This window comes from Eptesicus fuscus, chromosome 25 (assembly GCF_027574615.1).
Source record: "Eptesicus fuscus isolate TK198812 chromosome 25, DD_ASM_mEF_20220401, whole genome shotgun sequence".
Classification (NCBI taxonomy): domain Eukaryota; kingdom Metazoa; phylum Chordata; class Mammalia; order Chiroptera; family Vespertilionidae; genus Eptesicus; species Eptesicus fuscus.
In genome coordinates, this window is record NC_072497.1 from 2074418 (window position 1) to 2093828 (window position 19411).

A 19411-nucleotide genomic window follows, 5' to 3' on the forward strand; every position below is an offset into this window, starting at 1 on the left:
TGCCACCATCTGTGGGGCGATTGCCCTGCCACTTGCACCCGCCTTGGCCTGGCACCGCCCACTCACCTGCTCCACCATCCTGCCTCGGTCCGGCTCTCATCAGGGCCCATTAGAACCAGCAGTGCCTCCACTGCTGCCTGCTGCCAGCGCCACGTCACCAATGCCCACCATGTTCCGCACAGCCCCCTGGTGGTCAGTGCACGTCACAGCGAGCGGTCGAACTCCCAGTTGAGGGGACAATTTGCATATTAGGCTTTTTATTATATAGGATATTTAAAAAACTTTAAAAAAACCCTTCATCTGTATCTGCCACATTCATGGGGATGCGAGTGAGTGTCTGACTCAATTATGCCATCCACATGTCAAACTGGAACATTTACACACAACAATGGACTTGGTTTTATTGTACATCATTCCCCTTTTATGTGTCCTTGATATCACAGCTAAGGTATTGCACTGAGGCTTTTGAAATCAGGTCGGCAGGTCTATTACCTTTCAATGTCATTTGAAGGTGGATTTTCACTATATTATACTAGAGGCCCGTTGCACAAAATTTGTGCACGGGGGAGGGGATGTATCCCTCAGCCTGGCCTGGGACATCCCTCTCCAATCTGGGACAACCCTCTCACAATCTGGGACTGTTGGCTCCTAACCACTCACCTGCCTGCCTGCCTGATCGCCTCCAACTGCCGTCCCCTGCCAGCCTGATCGCCCCCTAACTGCTCTCCCCTGCCGGCCTGATCGCCCCCTAACTGCTTGCTCCCCTGCCGGCCTGATCGCACCTAACTGCCTCTGCCTCAGTCCCGCCACCGTCGCTTTGTCCAGACGGAAGCCGGACATCCAGAAGATGTCTGGTTGACCCAGTCTAATTAGCATATTACCCTTTTATTAGTATAGATGCTATTTTTATAATTATTAAGAAAACTGTTTTTAAACCAGAAAGTGGAAAAGAGCCTTTCTGTGGCCTGTGTGCCTGGAATGCTTGCACTGTTTGAATGCTCGCTCGGCGGTAAACCCGGTGGTTAATGCTGTAAACGCACTACATGTGCATTGATTAACGCAGGCCCTAAGCTAACGAACACGGTGCTCTCGCCTCTGAGCTGCAGACCGGGGTTCCCCGGTGCCCGGGCGCTGGAGGGAGTCTCGGATTCCCATCTGATCGGGGCCGGAATGTTTCCTGAGGTCAATCCAGGCCCTGGGAGTGGGCAGCCGAGGGCCTGGGGGTAAAGGCCCCGCTCGATCTTATTCCACATTAACACCCTCACCACCGGCTCCGCTCACAGGCCACCGGGCTGAGACCGCCCCGCGCCACCCGATGCCACCCGTGTCCTGTGCCACTGTCACAGACACGTCCCCAGTGGCTCACGCTTCCCTCCAAGCCATGCCAGGAATTATGGGATTTAGAGGGGGCTAGAGAACTGCATAGTCTCATGTCTCCTGATTTGAGAAGCATTCCCATGCTTCTTAGTTTTACGTCACCAAACCTCCACCGACGAGCGATGCTTACAGATCGGTGCTGAGCAGATGGAGGAGACCGAGATGAGGACCCCTCGACCATTTTCCGGAATGTTGTTACTGTAAGTGCTGCTAAACATTTTCTTTGTTGTTGTTAATCCTCACCCGAGGATATCTTCCCATTGATTTTTAGGGAGAGTGGAAGAGAGAGGGAGAGACAGAGAGAAACATCGACGTGAGAGGAACACATGGATGGGTTGCCTCCTGCACGCGCCCTGACCAGGGCCTGGGCCGGGGAGGAGCCTGCTACCGAGGTACGTGCCCTTGACCGGAATCGAACCCGGGACCCTTTGGTCTGCAGGCCGACACCCTATCCGCTGAGCCACACCGGCCAGGGCCTGCTAAACGTTTTAAAAACTCAGTCACATTATTGCTGGTAACATATTCCAACCCCTGCGCCTCGGAGCCTGAGGTTTGGGAGAGGACGGCCATGTGCCTGCATACTGATGTGGCGGTTACTACGCACAGACACAGCCGACTTGGGATGAGAACCCACTGAGGAGGTGCCATTCGGAGGGAAAGGAACCATATTAGCATGTCAACCGGATTCTAAGCCGACACGGGCCCTTTTAACGCAAGGCGATACTTTCCCAGGGCCAGCCTTACTTCCCTGCGGAGGCCACAGCTTTCCCAGCAGTTCTGTTACTGTGGGCTGATCACTTCCCGGGTGAGTGAAACACTCACTACAGGTTGAATTTTTATGTTAATACCAGTTTAAATGTTAGTGAGGTTACATACGATAGTAGTGACGGCTCTTAACCTAGCTATATAAAAGCCTAAGTGACCATCGCAACGGAACGGATGACTGAACAGGCTGCGTGGGGCAACCAGGCTTGCAGGGGGGGGCAGTTGGGGGCAACCAGGCCGGCGGCAGGGGGGGGGGCAATTGGGGGCGATCAGGCTGGCAGGCAAAGGCAGTTAGAGGTGATCAGGCCAGCAGGGGGGCAGTTAGGGGTGACCAGGACGGCAGGGGGGGGGGGGCAGTGAGAGGTGATCAGGCCGGCAGGCAGAGGCGGTTAGAGGTGATCAGGCCAGCAGGGGGGCAGTTAGGGGTGACCAGGACGGCAGGGGGGGGGGGGCGCAGTGAGAGGTGATCAGGCCAGCAGGCAGAGGCGGTTAGAGGTGATCAGGCTGGCAGGGGGGCCAGTTAGGGGTGATCAGGCAGGCAGGCAGGTGAGCAGTTAGGAGCCAGCGGTCCAGGATTGTGAGAGGGATGTCCGACTGCCGGTTTAGCCCTGACCGAGGGGTCCCGGATTGGAGAGGGTGCAAGCTGGGCTAAGGGGACCCTCCCCCCCACCCCCGGCCCGTGCACGAATTTCATGCACCAGACCTCTAGTTTTATAATATTCTACAAGCACAGCTGGTAAGTACTGGCTAAAGCGGTCAAACCCCTTCATAAAAAGACAGAGGCATCTGTACTAGAGGGCTGGGTTAAGGAGACACTAACTGAAGACAGGGCCCCCAAATGGTTAATTCATGGTCATTTGCCACCCTCCGGTAAAATGGCAGATCAGGACATTTCTGTCATGTAGCAGTTTTTATTAATAAGAACATCCTATCTGGTCCTGACTGGCTTGGCTCAGTGGATAGAGCATGGGCCTGCGGACTCAAGGGTCCCAGGTTCGGTTCCGGTCAAGGGCATGTACCTTGGTTGCGGGCACATACCCAGTGGGGGGTGTGCAGGAGGCAGCTGATCGATGTTTCTCTCTCATCAATGTTTCTGACTCTCTATCCCTCTCCCTTCCTCTCTATAAAAAAAAAAAAAAAAAAAAAAAAAAAAGAACATCCTATCTGCCTATCACAGAGGACTGGTGGACTAGATTACATACCACACAGCCACTAATGAATCGAGTTCTGAAGACTACTTAGGCACAGGTAAGGCAGAATATAAAATTTTATGTACACAGAATTACATAAAAGAAAAATAAGAGGAATACAACTAAAAACTGTAATAGTGTTAGTGTTGAGATTACAGATGATCATTTTTAAATAATGAGAAGTTATTAGACACAAGCGACAAGAACTTCTGAGTTAGCAGAATCAGATGAATGTCAGCCATTGGAGAGCGATATACGGCAAAGGAGACATGGCGGTGACAATGACTCTATCTAAATCAACATCATATCCACATTGAAGAAACCATCTGACCTCATACCACTGACAAAAACCAAAATCAGGTGGACTGCAGGTCTAAATCTTATAAGTAAAACTAGAAAGGTGACAGAAGAATACCATAGGGATTCTTCATGACTGTGGAGTAACCAGATATCTTTAACAGGACACACACACCAAACAAAAAACACTAATCATAAAAAAAAAAATGGAAAAATATCAGACTACCATTAAAATTAAGAACTGCTGTTCATCAAGGTGACCATTAGAGCGCAGAAAGGTCAACTCAAAAAGTAGGCAAAACTATCTACACTAATAAAAGAGTAAGATGCAAACTGACCATACCTCTGCGACGCCCACCAACCAATCAGGTGCTAGTATGCAAATTAACCCAACAAACATGGTGGGTTAATTTGCATACACAGGCGCCCAATGGCCGGGAATGGGGTGGGATGCTTGCGTTGTTGCCATGGCGATGAGGCAGGTGTTCCGCGCCGCCCCAGCCGCTCCAGGCCTCTGGGCAGCGTGGGAAGGCAGAAAGGCTGCTCCAGGCCAGAGCGAAAAAGCGGCTCTGGCCTGAACGAAGGCGGTGCCGGCAGCCAGGGGAAGGAAGGCCCATTCTTGCACGAATCTTCATACATCGGACCTCTAGTCCTATATAATAAAAGCCTAATATGCAAATTGTCCCCTCGACCAGGAGTTTGGCCAGAAGGTGGGGCCAGCTGGCCAACCACCTAACTGGCAGCTGCTAGGGACCCTACCCATGCACCAATTTCGTGCACAGGGCCTCTAGTCTGTAATAAATATATCCGCCTGACGGGCATGGCTCAGTGGTTGAACGTTGACCTATGAACCAGGAGGTCCTGGTTCCATTCCCAGTCAGGGCACATGCCCGGGTAGTGGGCTCGATCCCCAGTGGGGGTCGTGCAGAAGGCAGCCGATCCATGATTCTCTCTCATCATGGATGTTTCTCTCTCTCCCCATCTCCCTTCCTCTCTGAAATCAATAAAAAATATATTTAAAAAAATTAAAATAAAATAAAAAAGGAGGATGGCCATGAGCGGGAGTCCCTCTCCTTAGCCCCTGACCTCTCCTACCTCAGGTCTCTCCTCACCTCCCCGGTCCTGGAGGCCACAGCCTGGCAGAAAGGAAACCAGAACCCGGCGGGGGGCGTGGGGTGGGGGGTAGAAGAGGGACTGGCTCCAGCCATCCTCCCAGGTGAGCCCTTCATTAGGAACCCGCAGCGCTGGCTGGCAGGCGCCCCGGGGACGCGTAAGATAACCTGTCGCTGTCCTCCGGGCAGGCGTCCAGTTTTGGGGGATCCCTGTGCTGGGGTGTGGCTCGGCGCTGGCTGCAGTGACTCCCTGAGAGGCCGACCCCGGCTGCCAGCTGACCCCGTTCACAGACGGAGCGCACAAGGGCCCATTGTAAGCCCAGCGACGACCTTCAGACCGGCTGCAGACCCGGCACCTCAGCGCTCGGAGTACTCGGCGCGGGGCCAGCCAGGAACCTCTGTGATTACGGCATTGCTCCCCTCCCTGCCAGCGGGCGGAGGGAGGACGGGCCCCGTCTCCCCAAACCTGCTCCCGCGGGCTGGGTTCTTACAAGAAGTCGATTTCAAATAGTCCTATGGCTTTCTCCCCCCCCCTCTTTTTTTAATATATTGTATTGATTTCAGAGAAGGGAGAGGGAGAGAGAGAAACATCCATGATGAGAGAGAATCATGAATCGGCTGCCTCCTGCACGCCCCCCACTGGGGGATCAAGCCCGCAACCCGGGCGTGTGCCCTTGACCAGAATTGAACCCGGGACCCTTCAGTCCACAGGCAGACGCTCTATCCACTGAGCCACACCGGCCAGGGCGGAAAACTGAGTTTTCTTCATACCATCTCTTCCGCTTGGCTACATCCAAACCTTTCCCTACACGTATTATTCGTTAACCACATCTCAGTAGATGATACATATTTATTATAAAAAACAACAAACAAAACAAAACAAACCCACAACAACAAACAATTGAAATCTTTGGAGCTGTTCACGTCCAAGAGGACTTAAAGCAGTAACGTTTCCTTTTATAGGCGAGGGAGCTTCGGGTTTCAGCCTTCATTGAAAACACCTGGAGATGATTTGCAAGTTTTTCCAAGTCACTCTTCTCATCGGTATTACTTCCCGCCTCACCGCGCCTGGCCTTTGAAACAGAGACGCTAAAAGCAGGCTGGACGGATCAAATGCCGCGGATAAAAGCCTTTGGCAAAGCACTCGGCGCTCCAGAAACAGAAGGTGGTGGTACGCAAAAATGGATTTGGACGGGGAAACCCCAAACTCATTCGTTTCGGTGATCCCCGCCTTAAACCATGGACCGGAGCCTTTACTCCACACCCAGCTCTCCACCTCCCCGGGGCCCTCGCAGGCCAGGCGGCTGTCATCATTCCCCCCCCTTTCCCCCCCCGCGGGCCCCCCCCCCCCCCCGGGCTGAGAAACACCGGGCAGCCGCCACCGCTTTCTCGCTCCAGCCGCCCCGGGCCCACTCTCTCCCCCAAGGACGTTTGAAAAGCGTGTGAGCAACGCTGGAAAGTAGCTTTTCAAGAGTTGCGTGAAGTCATCCCGACAAAGGAGGGTGTTGTGTCCGTGGCCGAGTTAAAATCTCCGGAGCTACAGTGTTGCCGATAACATGGTCACACGGACGAGGGAAGAGTTCTCCTGCCGATTGATAAGGGCTCAACAATAGGGACGCATTTGAAAATATGTCCGAGAAAAGTGGTGGCTGGCCCCGGGGCGGAGATTAGACACACCCACGGTGCACTGTGTCTCTTTTTAAAAAAATACATTTTTGTTGATGTCAGAGAGGAAGGGAGAGGGAGAGAGAGATAGATACATCCATGATGAGAGAGAATCACGGATCGGCTGCTTCCTGCACGCCCCCTACTGGGGATGGAGCCCGCAACCCGGGCCTGTGCCCTTGACCGGAATCAAACCCGGGACCCTTCAATCCACAGGCTGATGCTCCATCCACTGAGCCACACCGGCCAGGGCCACGAACTCAGCACAGCTGCTGAGCTGTACCAAACGCGTAATATATTCAAAGCAAATATGATAAAACAACGAAACAGGCAGGTATTGTGTGCACACGTGTGTTCTATGAAGAACACGTATGGAAGGACACGTTGCTGACTGTTATCAATGGTCATATCACAGAAGGAGTTGCGGGGTGAGACTCTTAATTTCTGACATTGGTGTGTCGTGTGGATTTTTACTATAAGCATAGATTACTTTTTGAAATGCAAGTGAGTGACATAGAAATAAAAACTTATCAGCGCCCTGACCGGTTTGGCCCAGTGGATAGAGCGTTGGCAAGCGGACTGAAGGGTCTGGGGTTTGATTCTGGTCACGGACACATGCCCAGGATTCAGGCTCGATCCCAGTGGGAGGCGTGCAGGAGGCAGCCGATCCATGATTCTCTCTCATCGTGGATGTTTCTATCTCTCTCTCCCTCTCCCTTCTTCTCTGAAATCAATAAAGAAACATATATATATATATATATATATATGTATGTGTGTGTGTGTGTGTGTGTGTGTGTGTGTGTGTGTGTGTGTGTGTGTGTGTATTATATGACTTGCAAACTTCTACAGCTCTTACGGTCTCTGGCTGTGGACAGATGAATACACTGAGTTGCCAGATGATGATGATCTCTGAACGCATAATAATCTGGCCACTCAGTGTAAATCCTATATAATAAAAGGCTAATATGCAAATTGTCCCCTCGACCAGGAGTTTGACCAGCAGGCAGGCCGGCCAACCGCCCATGTCCCCTCCCCCTGGCCAGGCTGGCCGGGCCCCACCCATGCACGAATTCATGCACCAGGCCTCTACATACACACACACACACACACACACACACACACACACACACACACTGAGTGGCCAGGTTATCATGCGGTCAGAGATCATAATAATCTGCCCACTCAGTGTATATGTGCACATGAAAGACACACAAGCACACGTGTGCGCGTACACACAGCCTCAGCTGTCTCCTCCAAGCCTGCACTCCACCCCGGGGGGAGGTTAATTCCTGGTGGACACAGTGGCCATCGGGAGCGACACAGCAGTGCGTGCCCGGTGGTCAGCTGCTGGAGAGTCACATCAGTGCCTGCCGGACCTCCGTCCTCCCTTCCTGATCTGCAGTCCCTCCGTTTTCCCACCTGGACTCTCGTCACCTGCAAAGCAGGGCATAACTGTAACCCTCTCTGCTCGGTCTCCCATCCACGCCAACTCCTGCTCAAAACTCCAATCCTGTGTGCCCCAAAGGAGCACCTGGGGGGAGGGGACAGTGCAGTCATGCGCATTCACTCACATCCGCACCGCCCCACGTGTCCTAGTCACGTGTACCCACCGTGTGACACGCCTGGGCTCAGCAACACGGATACGCGCAGAGAATGCCCCTTGGCCATCCGGCGTGGCTCGGTGATTGAACGTTGACCTAGGAACCAGGAGGTCAGGGTTCGATTCCCGGTCACGGCACATGCCCGGGTTGTGGGCTCCATCCCCAGTGGGGGGCGTGCAGGAGGCAGCCGATCCATGATTCTCTCTCCCTCTCCCTTCCTCTCTGAAATCAATGAAAATATATAAACACACACACACACACACACACACACACACACACACACAAAGCCCTTCTCAGTCTCAGTTTTCTCAACTGCAAATGAAAAGAAGTCTATCACTCGTGTCTGTGGTGAGGCTTCAATGAGAAACATACCCAGAAGTGACTGAACACCTGGCACGCAGTAGGTCTACTAGTAAGCGCATGCGGATTCCGTCCAGCTGGATGTGTCTGCGTCTCGAGTGAATTTATAAGGGTAACAGCCTTTGTTCTCGGTGAACGAAAGACACGCGGAGACTAGGACTTCGCGTCCACTGCTTCCAAAATGACATTTGGCCATTGTCGCTTTGGCAAAAATGGAAGGCGTGTGGCTTTGAAGAAAAACAACTGTTACCCAACAGACTGACTAACGGCTGCTTCGGCGGAGAGCTGACAGGAGCCTCGGCGGAGAGGGCTGTCCCGGCCTTTGATTTTCCAAGGAGATCTGATTCCTGCCCCCATTCCAGAGCCCAATCCTAAGGCCGGGGCAGAGACCACCGCGAGGTGCCTGCGTGGAACCGATGGCCCCAGGCCCTTTGAAATTCGATCACCAATGCCATTAGGCGTGGAGCTGCCGCAAATGAACAGCCGCTCATCTGACCCCGTGCCAACCTGCTTCTAATTGCGCGGGAGACCGGGAGACCAGGATGCGGGCGGTATCTTACGTGTGTTTTCACAATAATGCCTTTTCCAAGTAGGAACTACCCGCGGGGCCGTTACTCCATCCCCGAGATGAAGAGGAAAGCAGAGGGAAGAAGTATACAACCGAAACAATGGCCCTAGTATTCGGACGGAGGCGGGAGGGGCGGGAGGGGGCGCGCACGGGCCAACATAAATGTAGATGCTGCTTTGAAATCCTTCTTCAGGCCCGAGCGGCGGGCGACAGGCCTCTCACCTCCTCTGTCTCAACGACTCAGACACCTCTAAAGGCCCGATGATAAAAAACGCCCGCCTGCCGGGTGCGGGAATCGGGGCCGGGCAGGGGGGCAGGCCACAGAGCTCCCGCAGGGATCCTGCATGGGTTCCATCGAGTTCAGTCCCCAAAGCACAAAGCCCCTCAGGACGCACAGACCATCCAACCCCCGGCTCAGCGTCTCCATTAACAGGAGTCACAGGTGAAGGCGACCGATGTCACACGTGGGCCGCGGCCCGGGCTCCTGCACGCGCTAGCTGGCTCGCTCAGACACCGGGTCTTTGTTCTGTTTGCAGGCGGGACGGGCGGTGGGCACGGCTGCCCCCTGGTGGCCGCCGGGGGCCGCTGCGGCCCTGGCTGGCGCTGGGACCAGGCTGGCCAGGCCTTTGCTCAGCCTGCACAGGGTCAGGGCTTCGGAGAACAGACTCAGCCACTTGGCCTCTGCCCAGAAGTCGAGGCCCCCGGGGATCCCCGCGTGCGCTTTCGGGGAACGTGGCGAGGCCTCCGCATTGGCTCAGGAGAGAGAACGCCGGCTGGCCCTCCGGAGGCACAGCCATGCGTAAGCGATCAGAACGAGGACAGAGATCTCCAGCGGCTGGAGTTCCTACCCCTCTCAGGCTTTCTTTCTTTCTTTTTTTTTTAATCCTCACCCGAGGGTATTTCTCCATTGATTTGTAGGGAGAGTGGAAGGGAGGGGGAGAGGTGAGAAACATCGATGGGAGAGACGCACACTGATGGGCTGCCTCCCCCATGTGCCCCGACCAGGGCCCGGGTCGGGGAGGAGCCTGCCACCGAGGTCTGTGCCCTTGACCGGAATCGAACCGGGGACCCTCTGGTCCGCAGGCCGACGCTCTACCCACTGAGCCACCCCGGCCGGGGCTGTAGAAGGCTTTCTGAGGGTCACCTCGAGCAATCTGCAGACGGAGGGGTGGACGGAGGGGATACGGAGAACGGAAAGCAATCAGGGCGATGGGAAAGCAGAGTCACGGGCAGGATGAGGTTCCTGGAGAACCAGCCAGAGGGAGAGGCGGGGCCACAGAGATCACGTGACCCAGCGCACTGCAGGCGGGCACAGACTCCGGTCTGGGCGTTCCCACGACGGTGCCAACGTGCCCCAGGTCTCGCCTGGCAAGCCCAGGGCCGCTGCTCAGACAAGAGGCTGCCTCCCTGGCCGGCCGGGGCCCACACTGTGAATGAAGGGCCTGGAAGGACCTGGAAGATTCAAGCACCCTGAGTGGGAATCTAACCACGTGGGGAGTGCGGGGCCAAACACAGACTAAGCACAAAAGACCGGGGAAGAACGCCTGGGCCACAGAAGGAGGCAAACGGAGGTCTGTCTTCTCAGAGCAAAAGGACAAAACAACGCCGCCTACTTTTTCCTTCTAGGAGACTTCGGATCCTGAGAAAGGAAGGTTTATCCAACATGGGTCCATATCCCCGCCCCCCTCTCCTAGGCCCTCCACCTGCAAAGGTCAAGTGAAATGGCCGAAGAAAGGTGACAATTAGGGTAAGGCTAGGCCAGTGGTCGGCAAACTCATTCGTCCACAGAGCCAAATGTCAACAGGACAATTGAAATTTCTTTGGAGAGCCAAATTTTTTAAACTTAAACTTCTTCTAACGCCACTTCTTCAAAATAGACTCGCCCAGGCTGTGGTGTTTTGTGGAAGAGCCACACTCCAGGGGCCAAAGAGCCGCATGTGGCTCGCGAGCCGCAGTTTGCCGACCACGGGGCTAGGCCAACAGAGGAAAAGGCTCACCCAATGCCCAAAGCTTTGGGAAACGGAACGAGATTATCGGTCCCCCAGGCACACCGGGATTCATGCATGCCAGCAAGAGAGCGGCTGGTCTCCCCCGGCGTGGCTCAGGGGTGGAGCGTCGACCTAGGAACCAGGAAGTCAGGGTTCGATTCCCAGTCGGGGCACACGCCCGGGTTGCGGGCTCCATCCCCAGTGTGGGGCGTGCAGGAGGCAGCTGATTCATGATTCTCTCTCATCATGGATGTCTCTCTCTCTCTCCCCCTCCCTTCCTCTCTGAGATCAATAAAAATCTATATATATAAAAGCCTAAGTGACCATTCGACCAGCAGCTATGGTGCGCACTGACCACTGGGCAAGGGGGCGGGCAGACACTCCGACTGGTAGGTTAGCTTGCTGCTGGGGTCTGGCCAATCAGGACTGGGCTAGACGGGCCAGACACGCCCTGGAGCCCTCCCACGGTACCTCCCCGGCTGGCCAACCTCCCATGGCCCCTTCCCGGCCCCTTCCCGGCCCCGATCAGCCCCCATCGGGACACGCCCTGGAGCCCTCCTGCAGTACCTCCCCGGTCCCTGATTGTGCACCAGTGGGGTCCTGGATTGTGAGAGGGCACAGGCCAGGCTGAGGGACCCCACTGGTGCATGAATCCGTGCACTGGGCCTCTAGTCTATTTTATTTTTTAAAATCTGCCAGCAAAACCCTTCAAAGGCTCTGACTCCTCAGTTACCCACCTGACAAGGAGGCACGCACACACTCATTCAAACCACACCGACTTCCCGTCAGCCCAGCCACCTCCCCTGGCAGAACCGAACCCAGTTCAGGAAACGGCTGGGTAGCACTCACGGCTTCCCTCTCATGCTGTAAAAAGAGGAATATCAGATTTCCTCTTAAAGCGTGCCCCTGAAGTTTTAAAGACTTCACCATATGGAAGAGATCTGAGAGCGAGGAAGAAAAGGCTAACGACTTGGAATCCTAATTCAATTTCCCCTCGCCATGTGAACCGGGGCCTGCAGCCAGCGCTGACTTTTACGGATATTCTCGGGAGGGGACCGAACAAGAGGCTGTTGTGTGTCCAGGCCCATCCAGACCAACGTCTCCAAACATCGGGTTGGAATTAAAGAATTTTAAACTTTCAGTGAACTATTTGCAGGCCGCAAAAATCTATCCCATGCCCTAACCGGTGTGGCTCAGTGGACAGAGCGTCGGCCTGCGGACTCAAGGGTCCCGAGTTCAATTCCCGTCGGGGGCATGTACCTTGGTTGCAGGCACATCCCCAGTAGGGGGCGTGCAGAAGGCAGCTGATTGATGTTTCTCTCTCATCGATGCTTCTAACTCTCTGTCCCTCTCCCTTCCTCTCTGTAAAAAATCAATAAAATATATACTTTTAAAAATCTATCCCACACTTACGGGTCAGGATCAATTCTCCCAGTAACAGCCTCATTCAAAAGTGAAATCTGCATTTTTCCAGCGCCAACGAAAGACCTTTCCTCGAGACGCCGACACGCACACGGACGTGCTCCAGAATGCCACGTGATGCGTTCATTTCCGCCTCCAGCAAGCACTGCCATCTGCGTCTGATAACCCTGACTCTGCCTCCCTCTGATGGGAAGCATATGGGCATCAGTCATCTGCTCTTTTCCTATTAAAAAGGAATGACAACTTTCTCCCTGAGCGAGGAAGACTAAAAAAGATAAAATTACATTTACGGGCTGGCCCAGATCGCTACAAACATCGCTCCGTGCTTTAACTTGTAATCCGTGCCCTATCAGGGGCCTGTTAACGTATAAAAGGAAACGAGAGATTACCCCAGATTAGCGGTGTGGCCCTTGTAAAGCGTGTCCACAAATTCTCTGACACGCGTCCCATCAAGAGGTAGAGCTGGTTCCCGCCTTTGGATCCGGGCCAGTCCGAGCGACTCACTTCTGTCTAATGAAGAAACGGGCTGGCGTGGGGCTGAGGAGGCGCGGCCATGAAAGCTGCGAAAGCTTCCCCCTTCCTCTCCTACTGGGACGCTCACACGCAGAACCAGCCAGCACGCTGTGAGGAGGCCAAGCAGCCACCTGGAAAAGTCACATGTGCCCGGCCGGCCGGGCTCAGTGGCTGAGCGTTGACCTATGAAACGAGAGGTCACGGTTCGATTCCCGGTCAGGGCACATGCCCGGGTTGCGGGCTCAATCTCCAGGAGGGGGCGTGCAGGAAGCAGCTGATCCATGATTCTCTCATCACGGATGTTTCTATCTCGCTCTCTCCTACTCCCTGCCTCTCTGAAATCAATAAAATATATCCTATATAATAAAAGGTTAATAGGCAAATAGACTGAACGGCGGAACAACCAGAACAACCAAACAACCGATCGCTATGACGTGCGCTGACACCAGGGGGCGTGCGTGGAACATGGCGGGCATTGGCTGTGGCGGGATAGTGGAGCAGGTGAGCGGGGGCACCAGACAAAGGCGGGGCGCCGGTCGCTGTCATTGGGGAGAGCCTCTGGTGGTTACTGAAAATTCTTTACTCCCTGCACGCCACGGTCCCGCCCGGCCCTTGCACCTGCTGCCGGCACTGGCCCCGCTCGAACCCGCTGCTGGCACCTGGTGCCAGTCCCGATTGCTTGGCGCCGTCAGCAGGTGTGAGCAGCGGCTGCCGGCCCTGATTGCCTCTGAGGGCTTCTCCACCTCCCCCTGCTCCTGAGGGGCGATTGGGGCCGCAGCCGCTGCATGCACCCACTGATGGTGCCTTCATCGCTCTGTGCCATCAGCATGTGTGAGCGGGGCTGGCGCCGTCAGCGCGTGGGAGCAGTGGCAGCGGGAGCAGGGCTGCCAGCAGAGAGGGGGCCGTGGCAGGAGGGGCCGGGCAGGGGCACGGAGGATGGGCTGAGACCCACCCCTGTGCCCACCGCAGCCTCGTGGCCCACAGTTCCTTTCAAGGTGCATGAATTCATGCACAGGGCCCCTAGTATACACATATAGTCATTAAAAACAAGCCACAGCCACAGGGCCCGGCCCCAGTCCCACTCCCATCCGATGGCCCCGCAGACAACCAGTGTCACCCCAGACATGGGGATGAAGAGCCTTCGAGGAACTCGAGTGGCCAGGCTCCGCGGACCTCACGTGACGCCACGTGGAACAGAGGAGGGGTTGTCCAACCACACCACGTGCACTGCAGACGCGTGAGGAAACGAAGGCTGTGTTGGTGAAACCACGGGGCTTCGGGGGTCCGGAGGCAGCAGCAGATAAAGGGAACACGCACACTATTTCAGCCAAGTCAGCCACCCACCCGAAGCTTTCAGCTCACCGTCCCACCCAAAAGGCAAACCGGTCTTAGGTTAAAACACACACACACACACACACACACACACACACACAGCCCTCGCCAGTTTGGCTCAGTGGATTGAGCATCGGCCTGCGGACTGAAGGGTCCCGGGTTCGATTCCGGTCAAGGGCATGTAGTACCTCAGTTGCAGGCTCCTCCCCGGCCCGGGCCCTGATCAGGGCTTGTGTGGGAAGCAACCCATTGATGTGTCTCTCCCACACTGATGTTTCTCTCTGTCTCTCCCTCTCTCCTCCACGCTCCCTAAGAACCAATGGAAACATACCCTCAGGGGAGGATTGACAAAAAACCAACCAACAAAGAAACCACACACACAGGAAGCTGTGCTGACAAACCTGGTCTCAGCCACTGCAGCCGAGCGCCCTGCTGGCTGGAACCCCACGTCCATTACCCCGCTGGCAGCCGCCCCTCTCTCTCGGGCTGTGTGCCTTCCTCGCACTAACGAGCCGGAATCCTGGCCTTCCCCCGCCCCCCACATGCTCCCCCCCTCCCCGTCCTGCCTTACACTCACTCCCAGCTTTGAAGAGATGCGCTCATTAAACATACTAGAGGCCCAGTGCCTGCCTGCCTCTAACCATTCACCTGCCTGCCTGACTGCCCCTAACCACTCACCTGCCTGCCTGATTGCCCCTAACCACTCACCTGCCTGCCTGATCAGCCCCTAACCACTCACCTGCCTGCCTGATCAGCCCCTAACCACTCACCTGCCTGCCTGATCAGCCCTAACCATTCTGCCTGCCTGATGGCCCCCTAACCACTCACCTGCCTGCCTGATCGCTCCTAACTACTCACCTGCCTGCCTGCCTGCCTGATCGCCCCTCGCCGCCTCTGCCTCGGGCCCACCGCAGCGGCTTCGTCCGGAAAGTCGATCGGCTGTCCGGTCTAATTAGCATATTACACTTTTATTATTATAGATGGCGGACGAGACGGCTGCTACTGCTCCCCACGCTCTGGTTTTTACAACCACCCAGTGACGTCGGCCTGAAAAGGCGCTTCTGACCGTGAGGCTGGTAACGAGCTCCAGATGTGCTGACGGAGCCACTCACACGGTAACCCCCCAAACCGAGGAACCAAATTAAAAAAACGTACCGGTCATGCTGACGCACACTAGGAACGCTCCTCATGACTGAAGCGAGCTTCGTCTCCGAGACACATTGCCTGAACAGCTTCCCATGACTCAGACCGAGAACGGGCGTGAGCCGGGACTCTGCTTGCTCGCAGACAAAAGAGCCCCAGCTCGGAGCGTTCACAGGCACCGCGAGCAGCACTTTTTCTTTCTTTTTTTTTTTAAAGAACTACCACAGTCCTGGCCGGTGTGGCTCTGTGGAAAGAGCGTCGGCCTGCGGACTCAAGGGTCCCGTGTTTTCCGGTCAAGGGCACGTGCCTCGGTTGCAGGCTCCTCCCTGGGCCCTGGTTGGGGCGCCTGCCGGAGGCAACCCATCGATGTGTCTCTCTCACATCAGTGTTTCTCTCTGCCTCTCCCTCTCTCTTCCACTCTCTAAAAATCAATGGAACGAGTGAGGATGAACAACAACAAAAAGAACGACCGTAAGTCACACCAAGTCACTGACCTACATGCTAATGACTCACACGCACGACGTGACGTCTAAGCACAACAGAAGAAAGACCCAATCTTTCCTCCAAAGGCTCCGCCGAGTTTGTGGGCGTCAGGCGGCCTCTCAGGGGACGCGGACGCCCAGCCCCACCTACCCAGCACGTTTCCCGGCGGCACCTCCTCCAGGTCCTGCAGCTCCCTCCCCATCAGGAGGTACAGGTGCTCCAGCGTGCAGCACGCCATGTGGGGGACCGTGGGCAGCTCGTCCAGTGGCGCCGAGAAGCCCGATGGCACCTGGGAAAGGGAGAACGGTTGACGGTAAGTTAGGGAGCGTTAAATGGAAACACCGCTTCATATCGATAAAGTTACTTTCATTCACAAACGAGACGTGCTGCAGTCACATTTCCTGTAAGCGTGAAGCATGCACGTTTGAAATGGTGCCTCATGTATTTAAAAAGTTAAACCTTGGCCCTGGCTGATGTGGCTCAGTGGATAGAGCGTCGGCCTGAGGACTGAAGGGTCCTGGGTTCGATGCTAGTCAAGGGCACATGCCAGGGATACGGGCTCGATCCCTAGTAGGGGGCGTGCAGGAGGCATCCAATCAATGGTTGTCTCTCATCACTGATGTTTCTCTCTCTCTCTCTCTCTCCCCCTTCCTCTCTGAAATCAGTAACAATATTTAAAAATGAATAAATAAATTAAATCAAATAACCTGACTAGGCACTGATTTAAAGCGACACCACCCTGATCAGAGCCTCAGCGGGGCTTCGCATGGACGCCGACGAGCAGGTCCCGCCTCCCTGCTTCCTGCTGACCTGACTGCCTCCCTGGGCTCAGGCACCCTCAGCTTCCTGCGTCCGAGCCCGTCCCGCTCGGCTCCAGCTGGTGGTGGCCTTTGCCTTGGGCTCAGGCACATCGGGATGGCACTGCTCTCCCGCTCACAGACCCTCCTGAGCGATGCCGGGGACCTGCCCGCCAGGCGCCTGCTGCTCGCCCCTGCGCGTGCCCACGCCTCTGTCCGTGCCACCCAGACTGCGGGTCTCCCCGTTTCCTGAAGATTCGCCCTGGCGCGAGCATGTCCTCTGTCCTCCCAGTTCCTCCTTCTGGCCTCGGGGAGAAAGGCCTTACAACCAGGAAGGCCAGAACACTGGGTTCGCATGCCAGTTCCGTTCCCTAAGCGCCACGGAGTGAGACAGGCTGACCGAACGTCACCCGGGCCACGCGAGAGGAGACACCGAATTCACCTCCGTGTGCCTCTCTGGACACGAGAAACTACCAGTAAGGTAACCGCCGATCTCGCCCACTTAAAAGACATCAAAACCCGGAATCGAGAGACTCAGGCTTTGCTCCCAGCGCTTACCCGCTGCAGAAACTCCACGGGGCTGTACTTGGGCCCCAGGACGAAGATTTTCTTTCCTCTGCGGGCCACGCCGCTGAACACGCGGGCAAACGCCACGAACGTCTCCTGGTTGGTCTCTCGGCTGCCGTCTTCCTGCGGCACGGGTCTCGGGGTCACACTCTCCCCCTGCGGCTCACCCCCTGCCAGGAACAAAGAGGTCATGAGCACCAAGCATGCCCTTCACAGGGCGGGGGACACAGAGAGACAGGGAATATGATGGGTATCTGGCCCAGTTTCAGGACAGAAACTGCAAGAATAAAAGGATATTGGTGCCCGGCCGGTGTGGCTCAGTGGTTGAGCGCTGACCAGTTTGATACCCGGTCAGGGCACACGCCCGGGTTGTGGACTCCATCCCCAGTGTGGGATGTGCAGGAGGCAGCCGATCCATGGTTCTCTCTCATCACTGATGTTTCTCTTTCTCTCTCCCTCTCCCTTCCTCTCTAAAATCAATCCTATATAATAAAAGCCCAATGTGTAAATCGACCAAACAGCGGAACGACCTATGGAATGACCGGTCAATATGACGTGTACTGACCACCAGGGGGCAGACGCTCAATGAAGGAGCTGCCCCCAGCCCGCAGGCCCCAGGCCAGCCAAGGCGGGTGCCAGCGGGGCCCCCCACTCACCCCACCAGTCACCCCACTGATCGGCCCTGATTGCCGGCCAGGCCTAGGGACCCTACTCGTGCACAAATTTCGTGCATTGGGCCTCTAGTAAAAATATATTGGAGAAACAAGTACAGACATTTGATATTAAAAAAAAAAAAAATTTGGCACCAAAACCCATTGGGAAAGCTATACCTTTCGGCTCCTCTCCCTCCGGACTCGTTTCGGGGGTGCTCCCGTCAGCGGGGGGCCCCACGGGCACCGGGCCCTGTGCTGCCGCGAGCCTCTCCGCGTGCCTCTGTCTTGCCTGCTCACGCCTCTGCGCAATTTCTTCCTGAGTGAGAGGCCTGCGGGGCGTCACACATGTTAACATCTGGCCGCACCATGCGTCTCCCAGGCGGCTCGAGCAGGGAAACAGCAGCATTCATGTGACGGGACAAGTTGGCAATGGGCCCCGGGCGCCTTCCGGGCAGAAGGCACCCCAAGGTCCCTCCCCAGCGGTGGCAACGGGAGAGCAGGCCCATGAGGCTTCCTCGGAGGATGCGGGGCCCCAGGCACCCTGAGCGCCCACGTGCCCACAGAGCCTCCCACATCAGCAGGGACCTTTCTCGGGCACCCATCCTCCCACCGAAGGTGCGTACACTGTCTCCCTAGCCCCGTGGTCGGCAAACTGCGGCTCGCGAGCCACATGCGATTCTTTGGCCCCTTGAGTGTGGCTCTTCCACAAAATACCACGGCCTGAGCGAGTCTATTTTGAAGAAGTGGCGTTAGAAGAAGTTTAAAAAATGTGGCTCTCAAAAGAAATTTCAATCGTTGTCCTGTTGATGTTTGGCTCTGTTGACGAATGAGTTTGCCGACCACGACCCTAGCCAAACCCCTGACCCCATCCTTACCTGGGCCTATTCTGAGGCAAAGCCTTAGCGTCGACAGCAAACATTTTGGACACAAAGATAATAACCGGGTCGGTCTCTTCACGCCCACATTTCATAAAAGCTAAACAGAGCAGAAAGCAAGCATGTCACTATTTTTCCCCCTTATTAAAGATCCAGATTTTTCTGGAGAACAATGAAGATGTTTTAAGTATGGCATCATCTAAATATGTACGCAGCCTATAACCTTTTACAACTACCATAAAAACTCCATTTGGAAAACTATAAAACTGCCGGAAAAGTGGAAAAAGAACAAGCAGGATTGGCAAAAATAAGGAAAGAAAAGCAGCATTAACAGGGTAGGAGGAGGGCTGGGGGGACTCCTCTATGGAACTGAAGCCGGTGAGTGCGCTAACCGCCCACCACAAGCCCTGATAAATATTTCCCGGGACCCAGGGGGGGAGGAACAGGATCGAGGGCCGCGACCAGAGGCCAGCAGCCAGCAGCCAGCAGGGAGATTGTGGATAAAACACATAAAAACCAATGGTTTTTCCAATCGCCGCGATAACAAGTTAGAACACAGACGAATATGTATTATAATGACAGCAATGAAAAAAATCTTAGACATAACATTTTAAAAAATAATATTTTTTTATTGATTTCAGAGAGGAAGGGAAAGAGACAGAAACATCCATGATGAGAAAGAAACATGGATCAGCTGCCTCCT

General features: G+C 55.2%; 1 protein-coding gene across 1 annotated transcript in view; it reads right to left on the minus strand.

Annotated features, from left to right (window-relative positions):
- EFL1 (elongation factor like GTPase 1) overlaps positions 1 to 19411 on the minus strand; it is an 87849-nt gene that overhangs the window by 34408 nt on the left and 34030 nt on the right. Inside the window, exons 12-15 of the mRNA XM_054713346.1 lie at positions 18709 to 18808; positions 18011 to 18162; positions 17172 to 17350; positions 15967 to 16105 (exon numbers count right to left, since the gene is read on the minus strand). Coding sequence (XP_054569321.1) covers positions 15967 to 16105; positions 17172 to 17350; positions 18011 to 18162; positions 18709 to 18808 — 570 coding nt within the window. The remainder of the gene's footprint in view (positions 1 to 15966; positions 16106 to 17171; positions 17351 to 18010; positions 18163 to 18708; positions 18809 to 19411) is intronic.